This window comes from Teleopsis dalmanni, chromosome 1, assembly GCF_002237135.1.
Source record: "Teleopsis dalmanni isolate 2A chromosome 1, ASM223713v2, whole genome shotgun sequence".
In the NCBI taxonomy this organism is placed as follows: domain Eukaryota; kingdom Metazoa; phylum Arthropoda; class Insecta; order Diptera; family Diopsidae; genus Teleopsis; species Teleopsis dalmanni.
In genome coordinates, this window is record NC_051846.1 from 88,844,807 (window position 1) to 88,860,425 (window position 15,619).

A 15,619-nucleotide genomic window follows, 5' to 3' on the forward strand; every position below is an offset into this window, starting at 1 on the left:
AACAAACAGCTGAATTGTAAGCATAGGCACTGAAGAAGTTAATATTTAATAAAATCTTAATATATAAAATATATCAATTAATAAAATGTTTTTATTAATTGAATATGTAATTGATATATAAAATGTACAAAAATGATTTAATATGTAAACTATATACTAACTTTTTTTGTGTGAAGTATATAAAAGTGTTATCAGTTGCATAAATGAGGTCATTATTTCACTTTAGAGAACGTTCACTCATTAATATATATGAGCAGGAGCCTAAATGAGACAGTGTAAATGTACTATAACAAAAATGGGTTAACATCTAGTTTGGTTAATTGCAATACTTATATTTATTGTATGACAATATAGCATGTTCACGTTTCAGTTCTTAATATGGTTAACTGCTTACATTTTAATTTTGAGAGTTAAGTTGTCAAGGCAGCAAGTGAAAATATGAAGACCAATTTGTTTATGTGTAAAATTAACATGCGTATTCCATGTTCCGTATTACATTTGTGGACCTCAATAAATTGAACAATCTAAATGAAAAATGTTCATTACTTGTAATTACTTCGCTTTACATCACATATTGCGTTCGTATTGAATGCAAGATATTGTGAAGTACTTCAAAAAGTACTTTTGCGATACACTAACTCACTGAGCGCAAATTGACAGCTGTCAAAAAGATTTAAGTGGACAAAAACAATAATATTATTATATTAACTAAATAAAAAACAAAGGAGTACCGTAGAATATTTAAGATTTACATTATGAATAGAGACTAAATAAAAAAAGGATTATGTTTTTGGTATTAGAGAAATCTGTTGTATATTACAAGTATTTTAACAACATTTTTTGCTAGTTTTGGAACCGGACAGATAATAATGCACCTGCTAGAACATCTCAGCGAACTCAAAATCTGCTTGGCAAAAAATTCATTGAGAAAGTATGAAAATTTATGACAAGATGATAACAAATCTCTAACTAGAAGTATAATAAAACTAAATTTATTTTTCAGTTAGATGCTTTGCATGATGGAGCAATACGTACTGGTTTGGTAACAACTGCAGATTTGCAGGAAGCATATCGTAAATCTCGCGAAATAGAACAAAACCCAAATCTAACTAATATTTGGTATGGCTTGGGAATTATGGCTTTTATAATGGTGGCGACCCCACTCTTTTACGAAATAATTACTTTTCTGCTGAGTGTGCGTTGCTTTTTACCAAACAATTATTTAGTTATCAGAGAAGCAACAAGACCAATAAGTGATTGTGAATTCTGCAAGTAAGTTTTCTTTTCTCATCAATTTACAACGAAAATAAAATCTGCTTTTTCAGAGGAGTTAATGGACCACTGATATTGAAAAATTTAACTCGAGACGAATTTGAACCTTTAGCTTATTCATCGCAACCAATTATTATAAAAAACGCTGTGACACACTGGCCGGCGACGAAGTTGTTAAACTTTACTTTTATAAAGAACTTGTATGAAAGTATACCAGGTGCTTTAGATGAAGATTGCCAATTTTTGCATTTCCGCTCAGATTTTAAAAATCTTCGAGATGTTTTAAATATGCCACCCGAGCGAGCTAACTTAAGGGAAGGAGATGAGACTTGGTATGTTGGTTGGAGTAATTGTCATCCAGTTGTGTTGGGGGAATTACGCAAACTCTATCCTCGTCCTCATTTTCTACCAGCTGATGCAGAAATGCCAAATACTGATTATATTTTCTTAGGCTATGAACAAGGCGCATTCATGCACGTAATTAGTCATTCTTTAAATAGTTTTTATGGGTTCCCACATTTTGTAAATTAATTTTTCAGTTAGACTACATACCTAGGTTAATGTGGCAGGCACAGCTGCAGGGAAACAAAAGTTGGATATTAGCTCCAACTCCAGAATGTGATCATATTTGTCAATCCTTCTCGTTTTATGTGGAACCCGGTGATGCAGGTAGATCGATAGGCTTGTTAATTACAAATTTAATATTAATTCTGGTTTTTTCAGTATTGGTAGACACTAGAATCTGGTATCACGGCACTTCTATACCGAAAGGCCAATTTGCCCTCACTATACAATCTGAATACGGTTAAACTACAAGTATACGTACGCGTGAATCGATGTAAACTCATAGTCCTAATGGATTTTTTTATATTTCTAGAAATAATAAATACAGATTAATAATTTGTTATTAAATAATAAGTTGTTCAAAACTTCTAAATATTTGATATTTATAAATGCTTGTCAAAAAGCTTATCTACAAATATATATATATATATATATAGAATTTTATTTTACAAGTTCGAGACATATTACATAAAAGTTGATAATGTTGGGTTATTGGATCAACTCACCTTAGCGAGAAATTCACATACATTTTTTATTGAGAATATAGGATAACCAATTAAATGAATGAGTTGAGTAATGACGTTGTAATATATATATATATTCAAACGTCCATTTAATGTAACAAGTTATCAATGTATTTGGAGATCTAAAAGAATCTAATAGCTTATACCTAGAAGATGAATTTGAAGAAACCCTAAACTTCATACGTAATAATCGAAAGTGTAGGTGGATTTTAAATTTCGTTGGTAAAAATGTGGCGAAACTAATGGAGCTTCATTTCAGTTTACGCAATTGTAGGAGTACATCACTTGCTAACACATTCCCTCTGATATATTATTATTAAAAACTAAAAGCGAGTTCTTTTTATATTTTTCACTTTTTCACAAATTTTTAAGGTTATGTAATAAAAAGTGAATTTAAGGCTAAAAAATGATAAAGCGAAGTTATTTATTCTTCCTTAGCCTTAATCCAATTATTTAATTTTGTTTTCAGCAAAACTTATCCATTTTTATATATGTTGTTATCTAACAAACGAAATGTATTTTGTCCAATGCACTGCGAAGGTTACGTAACCACTAAGAAATAAATATTAACAAAGCAACTTTTAAAGTTTTGGATTTATTTAGTTTTATTCTTTTTGATTCAAAATGAATTCACATATTAAATTGATTATATACCAGGGTAGTTAGTTATGTAGTTCGATTAACACTGCTGTAGCTTAACATATTACGTGGTGGCTCAGAACTTGATCTGACATCGGGCCGCTACACATTTAAGCTGCTTCCTTAGCCAAGCGTTCTGCTTTCTCTACTACTTCCTCAATAGGTCCTACCATGTAGAAGGCGACTTCTGGCAAATGATCGTACTCGCCGCCGAGAATTTGTGTGAAGCCTTTAATTGTTTGTTCCAAGGGCACAAGTTTGCCGGCATGACCGGTGAAGACTTCAGCAACCTGGAAAGGTTGTGACAAGAAACGCTGGATCTTACGTGCGCGTGCTACGGTCAATTTATCTTCTTCAGACAATTCATCCATACCCAAAATGGCAATGATATCTTGAAGTGATTTATAATCTTGCAAAATCTTTTGTACGCCACGAGCAACGTTGTAATGTTCTTGACCAATAATGTTGGGATCCATAATACGTGAAGTGGAATCAAGAGGATCGACAGCTGGGTAGATACCCAACTCGGCAATGGCACGCGACAATACAGTGGTGGCATCCAAGTGAGCGAATGTTGTAGCTGGAGCTGGATCAGTCAAATCATCAGCTGGCACATAAATAGCTTGTACGGAAGTGATGGAGCCCTTCTTGGTTGTGGTAATACGTTCCTGCATAGAACCCATATCAGTTGCCAAAGTTGGTTGGTAACCGACAGCAGAAGGAATACGACCCAACAATGCAGACACTTCGGAACCGGCTTGAGTGAAACGGAAAATGTTGTCGATGAAAAGTAATACATCTTGACCTTCTTGATCACGGAAATATTCAGCAACAGTAAGACCGGTAAGAGCAACACGGGCACGAGCACCTGGGGGTTCGTTCATTTGACCGTATACAAGCGCGACCTTAGAGGTCTTGTCCTTAAGTGAAATGACACCGGATTCAATCATTTCATTATATAAATCGTTACCCTCACGTGTACGTTCTCCGACACCAGCAAATACAGAATAACCACCATGAGCCTTAGCAACATTGTTAATAAGTTCCATAATAAGTACGGTCTTGCCTACACCAGCACCGCCAAAAAGACCAATTTTACCACCCTTTGCGTAAGGAGCTAACAAGTCAACGACTTTTATGCCAGTTACTAAGATTTCCTGCTCGACGCTCATTTCAACGAATTCAGGAGCTTCAGCATGAATGGGAGCAGTCTTATCGGTTGGAATGGGACCACGTTCATCAATAGGCTCACCAATTACGTTGATGATGCGACCTAAAGTTTCTGCACCAACTGGAATCCTAATTGGATAACCAGTATCAAGTACTTTTTGACCACGCACAAGACCTTCGGTACCATCCATAGCAATAGTACGTACAGTGTTCTCACCCAAATGCTGGGCAACTTCCAGAACTAGGCGTGGTGTGCGGTTATCGACTTCCAAAGCATTCAAAATTGGTGGCAATTGGTCATCAAATTGGACGTCGACGACGGCACCGATAACGGCAACAACTCTGCCATTACCTGCTGCTGCTGCTTTTGCTGCAGCCTTTGCATATTCACGTTGGGACTGGGCAAGTAGTGATATAACTTTGTCCGACCTTGTTACGGCAGAACGAACGGCAGAGAACATTTTTTCTATATTTATTTGCAAGCAGCCAAATTCAAATATTTATTTCTGCGTCCTCGCCCTTTAATTGTAAAAAAGAAAAACAAAAGTTAAAATCACTTAAAAAATATCTTACACAATCACTGGAAAATTCTGAAAATTTTTCACTCTGCACTTACGATTACGAAACAGCAGTCAATTATCTAGTAGAGTAGCCAACACAGTGAAGTGTCATAAGTTCTCTATATAAATTTTACCATGCGGCTATTGGTAGCTTATAATTTCCCACTATATGCAAAAATTGCCAAAATGGCGTTGTACTCAAATACAGAACGAATAAAAGTATGAGAATGAAAAAATTGACAATTCGATCTTGATCAATATTTTTGCAACATTTAAAAAAAAAGAAGCTGATTAATAAATATTTAATAAAATTATCTTAATTTCATTTTTATATAATTTATTGTTCAATGTGATTCACTGATATTTTTTCCCATGGTTTAAAGCTAAATTTTTAAAAGTTAATAACAAATTCTTGAATTGGTTAACTAAAAATAGGTATGTTTCACGAGCTATTCGTTGTAACTTTAAGTACCACAGTTAAATACCGCAAGTGCGTTCCACCAGAGAATTTTCGTGTAAATTTCATTTGTGTCTTACTTCAGTTTTACTACTCGTAAGAGTAGTTCGTGAAACAGACCTATTATATTTGTTAATTAAACTAAACTAAAATACAATTAAACTAACCTAAAACAATAACTTTTTAAAGTAGAAGTATGTTATACTACGTACCACTTCACAATTACCGAAGTTTAAATTTTTCGTCAAAACTAAATATAAATTTCATGGAAATATTAACGAACAGCGAATACTTAAAAAGGAATTACTTAAAAAAGTTGAACTTAAGAATTCTATTTAATAAAATTTAATGAAATGTAACTGAAAATAAGTGCAGAACAATATTAGGAAGTGCAGACTTTTATTTCATTCTACAATAATTCTTATGAGACGTAACTGAAATTCAATAACTATTATTACTATTTTCTATATTTCCGTAAGCCTTTTATATCAAATATGATAATAATTTGTAAATATATTTTAAATTATATACAAAAATGTATTAATATAATAAACAAAACGTACTATGATTGTGACATCCATATTAATGAGACATTTTCATTAGCAAATTTTATGTGCACTTTTTTTGTCTTGTAATGTACATAATTTACCAACTTTTGAATTCCTGTTATTTTTAGCGCAAATAGCGGAGTGTATGAAAAGTTTAATATTTTTCGTGAAGATGGCTTCAAATGAAGAGTTTAGTAAATTATCAGCAATAATGTATCAACATTTGGATGAACACGAAGAATGCGTTAAGAAGCTGTGTATGGCAGAATCCATCTTGCCAATGACAGATTTTTACAATACTTACGAAAGTGAAGTTAAGGAAATTGAGTCGCAGCTCGCATCCGGGAAAGCAGATATAAGCATTCAAACATTTGCAAATGCATTTAAAAGTTTTGATGAGTATCCCGTAAATTTGCAGAAACCGAAAAAGAAATTACATAAAGATGTTAGTAGAGATAATACCACTGATCTTAGAAGTTTCTCAGAAAACATGAGCGACATTACAATTGTAAGAAATGGTGATACTACGATGTCAAAAGAGTATGCTTCTGCAACAAAGGCTCTTACCGATTTTAGAAAATTTCGTCAAAACCTGAAAATACTTTGCAATGAAATAAAACAGCAAGACATCACTACCCAATATGCAGCCAAACTTCGGCAACTTACATGCTTTGCCTCAGAGCTGGAAAAGCTTGTGCCTACAGATATGTCAACAGAAGTTGCTTTCGATTCGAATGAGGTTGCCAACTTGTGTCACCTAGCACAGAGAGCAGAGGATCTTGCATTTATACAAAGCAATCAACAGTTATTCGAAATTACTCCACAAAATAATGTGGCACGTTTAGATAATATCGTTGATTTGTTAACGCATTCATTAAACTCTATTAATTGTCTGAATTAAACTAATTAATTAAAATAAATATGCTTAATCCAATTGGATTTTAGTACAAAAAAGGTTTTTACTTAATGTAATCATTTTATTCGCTTGTTAGACTGTCATCATTGCTATTTTCATCATAACAAGTGTTAGCGATTGATACCAAATTGGCTTTCATAAAAGTTGTGGCTTCACCAATCGCCAACAATTCTCTCACGGCACCGCCCAAAAAATCAAGTCTTTCTTTTTGGCACTTTAGGTATTCCTCAAAACTTACTCCATTTTCATTAGTTAACGCGGCGCATTGCTTGGAAAACCTAATAATTTTTGCGAGAGCCAACATGCTGGCTGCTGTAAATTCTACCTTAACCAGATTGCTGCGTTGTTTATTTGAGTTGTTTTTTCCTGAACGCACAGTCTTCATTTTTAGTAAAATTTTATTTGATTTATCCATTATTTCCGAAATAGAGTTCATTTGGGACTTCATTGCATGAGATCCAACTTCTGCAGATAAATATGTTTAAATTATTTGCCACTTTACTTCATATAATAGCATTACCTAAATCTTTCATCATTTCATCAATTAGATTCATTTTGTGATAAACTAAATGAATGAAAAGTTCAAAACGATAACAGAATTTTAATATAAAATGCTAAAAAAGAAAAACAGTTTAATATGAGCCGCCAAGCAAAATTTAATAATTTCCCAGTATATCATAAATATACCTGTTTCAGTACTATTCTGGTAAAAGTATTGCAATACGATAAAAATTCCAAAAACTGAGAAAAAAATGTAAGAATGATATTAAAAATAGTTATGATATTCTTATCTAAAAATTAGAATTTCAAAAATTAATATATATTTTGACAACTGATATAAACATATCTTCTTTTTGTTTCTGAATACTTTATTATTTCCTTTACATAATTTACATTATGTTCAGAATGTCTCATAATTAGACACAATTCAAAGAAATGCGAAAGGGCGCTCGGCCTCCCCCTAGATTTCAAAATGTTATTATTGTTTTCAATAAAAATTTAAAGAGATAAAATACAAGTTGATCAAAAATAAGAGATAAAAGAAAATCTTTATTTTCTGTTAACTGTTTGGTTTATATAGCTAATATAAGCCAAAAAGAAAAAAGTACTAAAGAGGGGCGTCTTAGCACACTTAATAATATATAATAGTATCATATAAGTATATCAGCGTCCCCCCTAATTTCGGCCCTGGGTACGCCCATGTATACACACAACATTTTAAAATTTTTTTAAAATACAAGAAATTATAATAAAATTTTTAATATTTGAGTTATGTGTCTTTCTCTCTATTATAAAAACCAAAAATAGTATGTGCCAGATCATTTTTATTTCATCGTCAACATGTAATGTCATGTTCTTTTTATTTTAATTTGATTTATATCAAAAAAATGTACTTAAATGCTAATGTTAAATGTTTGGATATCACGAAGAAAAGCAAATGTTATATTCAGATGTACGCTCTCATATTCAACAATATGTATGTGCTTTTAACATTCTCTAGAAGAGATATCAAACTTTTTAAAGAACTTCAAAACTGGAGTGAAAATCGATGTCTCTTTTAGAGAATGTTAAAATCACATATTGTTGAATATGAAAGGGTACATTTGAATATTACGGGGGTCCGAAGACTGTTACTTTAATCAATTTCTATACTGTTCTTAGAAGGCTTTACCCAATGTAAAAAAACCACGTATTTAATAATATTCATTAGTAAGATTTCATGCTCGTCCCTTCAGATTTTAAAATTGAACTATAGCTAAAACTAAGAATTTGTTATATTCTTTTAATATAACAAATTCTTAAATTTATTTGGAAATTGCACTTGTATGCTCTTTACTCTTCTATATTTTATATATATTATGCATTTACAAAGCGTTTAATGGTAATAAATATATTATTGCGATAAATCTGCATTGACTTGCTGGACATTTATTGCTATACATATTCCATTTAATACCATTCGCTTTAATGTATTAATGGTGCACTTTGAACTGGATATAAGAAACCCAAAAAATTATATATAAAAATAAATGGTTTTATCAGGATAGAAAGAATAGCCATTTAAATAGAGCAGTGGATGGTTGGTTGGTTGGTTGCAGTGGCTGGCTATAAGATAACTTCAAATGTACCTCAATTAGCGATTTTTCGCCGTTTTGTTATCACATTCCTCGCAAGAACCCTAGTATAGAAGAGTAGAGACTAAATCCATCCCACTGAATTTAGGTAATTTAATAGGCCTTTCATCTTCACCATTGAGCAGTCTGATAAACTATCACAAAAGTATTTTCCTAAGAACCTATATCTTCTGGATGCTAGAGCTGGGCATTCACAGAGAAAATGTATTATTGTTTCTTTCTCCTGCGGGTTTCTACAACTTCTGCAGTGAGAGTTATAGGGAATACGCAGTTTCTCTGCGTGAGTTCCTATACACCAATGACTAGTAAGAACTGCAATAAGCCTTGCAGTGTTTACGCGATCTCTTTTGATCAGTTCCAGGGATTTATTTTTATTATAGGTGGGCCACGTTAACCTGAAAGTTGCACATGACTTTAGTGCTTTCCATCTGTTATTGGCGAGTTGCAGAAAGTAAAGGAAGGTACTTCTTTTGATGGTCTCCAGGGTAATATAAACTGGTACCGCCAGTGACGCATCTAGGGAGGCACCAGAGCGGGCTAAACTATCAGCTTTCTCGTTCCCCACGATGTTCCTATGCCCAGGAACCCAGATGAGTGTGATATCGGCCAACCGATTTAGCTCGTCGATTGCTTCTCTACATTCTTTTACTATTTTTGATTTTGTTATAAAGGATTCAAGAGCTTTAATTGCTGCCTGGCTGTCAATAAAAATAGCAACACTATATCTGTTCTCGATGTGGCTTGCAATTTGCCGACAGGCTTCTTTTATTGCTAGGATTTCAGCCTGAAAAACCGTAGCCTCATTAGGTAGCCTAAGAGAGTTATTTATATTTTTAGATGGTGCGAAGATTCCTGCTCCTGCCCCACCGCTAATGTTCGAACCATCTGTATATATTGAGATATCGTAATTTGCTTCGAAATTTTTCCTTTTCCACTCATTTCTTGAAGGGAATATTGTCTGAAAATTCCTTTCGAAGTCTATACACGGATTCAGATAATCTGATGTCATCCTATACAGACAATTTGGAACTGTACCTAGAATCCGACTATGTCCATATGTTCGTTCCAACCATACGCCTGTTACTTTTAGTCTTACAGCGCTATTACAAACTATGTTTTTAATAGAGCAGTGGATACCTCTGACCATTTTTATTTTATCTCTTTGAATAATAGTTCGTTCAAGCTGGCATTGATTTATTGCAATTAACGAAACATATAATTTAGTTTTTGTTTCTCATAACTATAATGTACAATGTGATTTAATAATAAGAGTATTACCCCAAATTTGTGTTTCTTTAATTATTACACAGTATACTCTTAGCGTAACAAAAAATAAAACCTTTCACTTTTATGGTAATAATTTTTACTATAAGAAATTTCATGACATTTATTAGCATTCGAGTTTTATTTAACACATTTATTCGAATAAATGTCAATTAGTGCAATTAATAATGCAGCTTGAATGGGCAATGGAGAGTTGTGCTTCATACATTCTTGAACCTTTTTCCACCAACGATTTTTCCAATATTCTGTCAATTATATTAAAAGTGAAAAAACGAAGTAATTATTGATTATTAAATCTAAAGTTAGAACGTTCTATTTATCTATACTGTTTTTGGAAACATTTGCATTTAATTTAAAATTAAAAGCCAACAAATACAAGTGCAAAAGTTGTCAGAATAATGAGGTCTTGAACCTTCAAAAATATTGAAATTGCATTTTGAGATTTGTTCCTTGCAAAGCTATTTTCTATATTTCTTGTTCAAAACCCAATATACTGAGTCGCTCCCCATCGTACGTTAACATAACTGCATTAGAAAATCTATACTAAATATAGTCTCAAGAATTCTATTTTTAAATGTGTATATATATCTAGCAAGTCCTGGAAGTAGAATTAAAAATAAAATCAATATGTATTTGTTGCATGGAATTTGAAATTATATTTGATAGATCTATTTCATTATAAAGATCACAGCCTTTTAAATGACTTGACTATGATCGTAGTCTTGGAACATAACTTCAATTTTAATTAAATTTTGTTTAACTTACGAAAAGTTTAAATTCCGTAAACGGAGGTGGAGATAAATTGGACATATGGAAATATACAATATTAATTTTAGTTTTAGTATGTAGAATATGTTTATTGTTTAAATCTTTTTTTGGTTTAACAATAAAATTAAATTTTCTTTTACATTTCCAAATCTCAAATTATATTTGTTTTTTATTCGTAAATGTCCTCCTTATCGGCCACGTATCTAATGATGTCACAAGGTTTCAGTAATTTTTCAGCATCGGAGTCTGGAATTTCAAAGCCGAATTCATCTTCCATCGCCATTATAACCTCCACATGATCCAAAGAGTCCAGCCCTAGGTCATTTATGAAATGAGAGTCCACACTCAACTATAAAGATTATTAAATTCGTCATTAGATGTTAAAAATAGTTCTCGCTTTGTTTTCGGTTTAAATATTAAAAATATCTGGCAATTGTGTAAATGTTAATTTTATATTGCAAATCAAATTAATCAATAATTAATGTTAGAATTAATAGTTTTACCTTGCTTGGATCAATTTTATCATAGAGTTTCAACACAAGTAACACTCTTTCGTTGATCAATTTCAAGGACAGTGGAGGCTTTGCAGAATAATTACGAACTGTTTGGCAACGCCAGATGTTTTTATCCTTACGAACCGAAAACAAAACAAAAAAAGGAATCAATACTTCGTTCAAACTTTACCTTATCGGCAGTGACTTTGTCGTAGCTGGAGACAACTTTTAATACACGGTCACGAATTTCCTCCATTGAACGTTTACCGGATGTGCAGTAACATACCTTAAGCAAATTAATCTTAAAACAAAGTTAATATAAAAAACTGGCAGCGGAAAAGCTAATGCTGTGTGAAATAATTAATATATCATATATAACTAGTTAAAAGCTAATTTTTTGTTTTGGAAAGTTTATAATCGTTGAAATTTTTATATAACGAACTAATTTTGTTACACCAACAGTTGGTCCCTAAAATTTCTACATCTTTGGCACTCAGCGAGGAGTTAATAGAAATGCAAATTTCTTGTTGATCTTTCCGGGTCTCTCTTAGAGCATTGCGTATTAAAAGTGAGGTTAACAGCAAACATGATATGTCGGTAGGAAAATACTGTCGGTTTGATATTCTTGTTACAAAATTACTTACTTGATTTATTGTCACCGCAGCATTCCTTTGAACTAGAGCTAATCGTGGTTGAGTTTTAGCAGCAAGAGCGATTCCTCTTTTAACATTTGCGACAACACTGACGCGACAGCAGTTGCGTGCAACTTGTGTCCACATGTTTAATATTCTACAATAAATATTTATACGAATAAAAATCTATCACCACAAATACGAATGGTTTTTATCAGTTTGCACCTCACTTTTTGCTGCCTTTACGAGAAGAATATTATGTAAAAACTTCTAAGATGTTGTATAGCGGAGAAAAGTCAAAAATAATGGGAATTTTTTGACGCTCAGCTGCTTCACTACGTGCTGCGTTCGTACAAAATATACAATTGACAATTCATAAAGTGATACTTTTAACATATGTTTGTAAAATTATTTTTAGTGGGTAATAATATAAAATTACTCCGAGTAGTTTCCAAGCAAAAAATCCGTTAAAATTACTAAATTCTTTCTGAAAAAAGCAGACTGTAGCCTCTTCACACAGCTTAAGTAATTGTAATTTTGATTGCAATATTGCTTAATTGGCAAGCTTTTCTAAAAACATGTTCACACAGCATGCATTAACTCTGTAATTCCATTTGTACTACTAAACGTTGCAGTAAAGTTTTGTTTTATTATGCTTTAGTTTATAAAAATTATTTGCTATTTCGCTACAATTGTACAATTGTGAATTCATAATTTAATTCCAGCTTGATTACGCATAGTCGTAATTCTGGTTCTCGGATTTTTTTAATTTAACTAGATTAAATGTTAATTACTTATTAAATTATTTTTTTCAAAAACTTTGACGTAAAAATAATTGACAGTATATGTATATGCATACATATACATGTTATATGTTATATTAATAATATACAACATTAATGCAAAAACCAAAATCAAAATATAATAGGTTGCTCCCACCAGTTATATGAAGAGAAACTCAATTATAATTGTTAACAGCACTCACAAACTTATATGCCTTTCTTTAAAATCGAAAATTGTGTTAGTTAGATTATTAGCGGTTTATAAAATAGGTTATGTTGCTTACTGCCACTTTTTCTCCAAAACGTAATAAAATTGTCCTAAAAGTTGCAAATTCTAAAATTTATTACCATACAACACTGCTTTGCTTTAATGTCGAGGCACAAATACGCCGACTCTCATGTCGAAATTTGAACCGATATAAATCGTCAGGACTTGACAAGGGTACACGAAACTGTACACGGTAATGCCTGATATGTAGTATCATCATTACTTATCTTTCCTATGTCATGCCAAAGGCTATTTGACTAAAGTCGGGTCATCATTTCTGTATCTTTGCATTTCGGGTACATTATTACAACTGTTTCATTTTTCGAGCAATGTGCATGTCAATCTGCACTAGTCGCATCAACAAAAATTGAACGTTCCTCAAGGACTCCAGGAAAAATTGTAGTGATATCTTTAGGTTAGGTTAGGTGAGGTAATACCCGCGATCCCAGGGGGATCCAGAACCGGTATTTAGAACCTTTGGCAAAGCTTATGATGCTATATAGAGGGAGGTCTCGAAGTTCGCCAAGTTCCTCAAAAAAAGAAAGCCCCCAAAAATTAAAGGCGACACCGCGCATGTGCTAGACAGAAACAAAGCAGGTGGGAGGAATTTTCGTCATCCTCACCACAACTGCGGCAAAAATAGTTGAAAGGGAAATTCAGTCTCCTAGTATGATTATCTATCTGTTAGTAAACATACTACAAGACTGATATCTCCACGCGGCAACTCTAATAGAGTTTTGGTTTTCTAATGTTGGTTTGTAGCCACATTGCATACAGATGCCTGCATATCGCAGAGTCTTCCCATCTTTTGTTAAACAGTTCGGCACAGGAAGAACTCAATACCAATTTGCATGATGTCAACGATATGCCCAGATTGTTTAGGTGTTCCGACTGGTTCCCTGAAGCACCCCGTCTGGTTAGCTCATCTACTTTGCTATTGCCGAAAATATCCCTATAACCAGTATCTCATTTAGAGATGTGTAGCAGTCAAAGACCGTCCTAGATGTGAATTGGACTGAACTCAAGGAGTTTAAAGCAGCTTGACAGTACGAAGATTTATCAAGGGTTATCACCATATGGTTATGCTATATAGAAGTATTGCTCTAAGGACAGCCGTGTATAGCCATTGAGCGATACGTGGTTGCAATCCCTACTTTTTACCAATAGATTTTTGACGAAAAAGCAATGCAATGTTTGCTTTCCTAGCTCGCCTTGAAATATTTTCTTTCCAGCTCAGTTTTCTATCAAAAACAATGCTTAAAAATTTTGCTTTACGAGTAATTTGTATCGCAGAACCTTTAATATAGAGTGGAGAAAGATTTGAGACCCTATGTTTTCTAGTAATACTACGATATCTCTTTTTCTGGGGTTAACCCCGAGACCACATTTCAGTGTCCAAATGTTAAGGATATTCAGGCCATACTGCAAAATATCTCTTAAAGTAGTAGCATATTTTCCAGTAACTGTTAACGCAATGTAATCCGCATATGCAACTGTCCCCCAGCCAGCTTTCCTCAGTTTTTGTAGCAGTTTAGTCACCGCTGTGTTCTAGAGTAGGGGAGAGAGTACGCCCCCTTGGGGGGTACCTCTATTTACCCGTCTGGGTGTAATGGGCTGATACACCCATTTGTGCTTCAATAATTCTGCCAGTTAATAATTGGCCGATAAAGCTGGTGAGCGCATCCTCAACACCCAGACGCAATACTGCGCTTGCTATTGCACAGGGAAGAATATTGTTAAAAGCTCCTTCAATATCTACGCAAGCAAGTGATATCGTAACGATTGCAAACTAATTCAGTCATTCTAACAGAATATCTTTTTAAAAAAACATATAGCCGTTATGATGACGGCGAAAACATCATATAACCACCACTTAAGCAGCAGGATTTGCTAACACATTGCAGGAGGCATTGTTGTGATTTGCTGTAGTTGCAAAACGTTTGAGCATCCTCGATTTTATATGGCAATATAAAAGTTTGCGAGCATACGTGAGTTAAGTCAAAAAGAAATTAATCTTTCTAAGATGAAGAAAAAGTTTCCCTTAAAAAAAGTTACATTTACCGCGATTATTTAAAATGTATCTTCTCTTTCGCTTCTATAATACGTCTTCTCTACTAATATTGTTAAAATATGTCGACTGATTTGTGTCGTAGATAACCATCGCTATCATCAACGTGTTTTATGAAGCGAACATCAATACATTGTGCAACATTTTTATCTGTCCGTGTACCGTGACATTACCTACCGCCGGGATGGTGATACTTTAAGATTTTTATGTGGATGACGTGCCTACTGGGGGTAGCAACGGTGGCTATCCGTTGCTTATCGAAAAATGAGATGAGCTAATCCAACTTTTACGTTGTACCACATTGGAGCTAAGTTAGTACCTATCTGATTCCTCTTTAAGTATGAATATTTTAGATCAGCGCTCCAGCCACAATTTCTTGCAACAGCAGAATGACTTTCCAAATGTACTTGGTTTATGGTGCAAACTAGTAAACATCATTCGTACTGCAGAATAAATTACACAATTATTTCATTACACACATTGGTACGACATACTACCTTACGAATAGAGGTGATCTTCTATATTGTAATTCCCTGAA

General features: G+C 33.3%; 5 protein-coding genes across 8 annotated transcripts; 2 read left to right on the top strand and 3 right to left on the bottom strand.

The window, feature by feature from the left end:
• Positions 1 to 752: 752 nt before the first annotated feature.
• Positions 753 to 2,172, top strand: LOC119668358. Its single transcript, XM_038077834.1, has 6 exons — positions 753 to 793; positions 848 to 931; positions 1,004 to 1,272; positions 1,326 to 1,749; positions 1,812 to 1,941; positions 1,996 to 2,172. The coding sequence occupies exons 1-6, from the start codon at positions 785 to 787 to the stop codon at positions 2,079 to 2,081; spliced, it is 1,002 nt and encodes a 333-aa protein (XP_037933762.1). The 5' UTR covers positions 753 to 784; the 3' UTR covers positions 2,082 to 2,172.
• A 767-nt stretch (positions 2,173 to 2,939) lies between these two features.
• On the bottom strand, positions 2,940 to 4,883 carry LOC119670191 (ATP synthase subunit beta, mitochondrial). The gene is made up of 2 exons (XM_038080355.1): positions 4,786 to 4,883; positions 2,940 to 4,688 (listed from the first exon to the last, which is right to left on the bottom strand). Exon 2 carries the CDS (start codon positions 4,628 to 4,630, stop codon positions 3,110 to 3,112), a length of 1,521 nt encoding a protein of 506 aa, XP_037936283.1. The 5' UTR covers positions 4,631 to 4,688; positions 4,786 to 4,883; the 3' UTR covers positions 2,940 to 3,109.
• Positions 4,884 to 5,857: 974 nt separating this feature from the next.
• On the top strand, positions 5,858 to 6,665 carry LOC119672983. Its single transcript, XM_038084171.1, has one exon. The coding sequence runs from the start codon at positions 5,880 to 5,882 to the stop codon at positions 6,633 to 6,635; it is 756 nt and encodes a 251-aa protein (XP_037940099.1). The 5' UTR covers positions 5,858 to 5,879; the 3' UTR covers positions 6,636 to 6,665.
• A 13-nt stretch (positions 6,666 to 6,678) lies between these two features.
• On the bottom strand, positions 6,679 to 7,399 carry LOC119672984. Of its 2 annotated transcripts, XM_038084172.1 has the most exons (3): positions 7,338 to 7,399; positions 7,171 to 7,264; positions 6,679 to 7,115 (listed from the first exon to the last, which is right to left on the bottom strand). In XM_038084172.1, exons 2-3 carry the CDS (start codon positions 7,202 to 7,204, stop codon positions 6,712 to 6,714), a joined length of 438 nt encoding a protein of 145 aa, XP_037940100.1. In that variant the 5' UTR covers positions 7,205 to 7,264; positions 7,338 to 7,399; the 3' UTR covers positions 6,679 to 6,711. The 2 variants fall into 2 exon arrangements, with proteins under 2 accessions (XP_037940100.1, XP_037940101.1); XM_038084173.1 differs by lacking the exon at positions 7,338 to 7,399 and having other exon boundaries at positions 7,171 to 7,287.
• A 3,526-nt stretch (positions 7,400 to 10,925) lies between these two features.
• LOC119671793 (acyl carrier protein, mitochondrial-like) lies at positions 10,926 to 12,717 on the bottom strand. 3 transcript variants are annotated; one of them, XM_038082573.1, is made up of 4 exons: positions 12,194 to 12,717; positions 11,976 to 12,120; positions 11,341 to 11,466; positions 10,926 to 11,186 (listed from the first exon to the last, which is right to left on the bottom strand). In XM_038082573.1, the coding sequence occupies exons 2-4, from the start codon at positions 12,108 to 12,110 to the stop codon at positions 11,007 to 11,009; spliced, it is 441 nt and encodes a 146-aa protein (XP_037938501.1). In that variant the 5' UTR covers positions 12,111 to 12,120; positions 12,194 to 12,717; the 3' UTR covers positions 10,926 to 11,006. The 3 variants fall into 3 exon arrangements, with proteins under 3 accessions (XP_037938501.1, XP_037938500.1, XP_037938502.1); XM_038082572.1 differs by having other exon boundaries at positions 12,189 to 12,716; XM_038082574.1 differs by lacking the exon at positions 11,341 to 11,466 and adding an exon at positions 11,522 to 11,632 and having other exon boundaries at positions 11,976 to 12,716.
• Between the last annotated feature and the right edge of the window lie 2,902 nt (positions 12,718 to 15,619).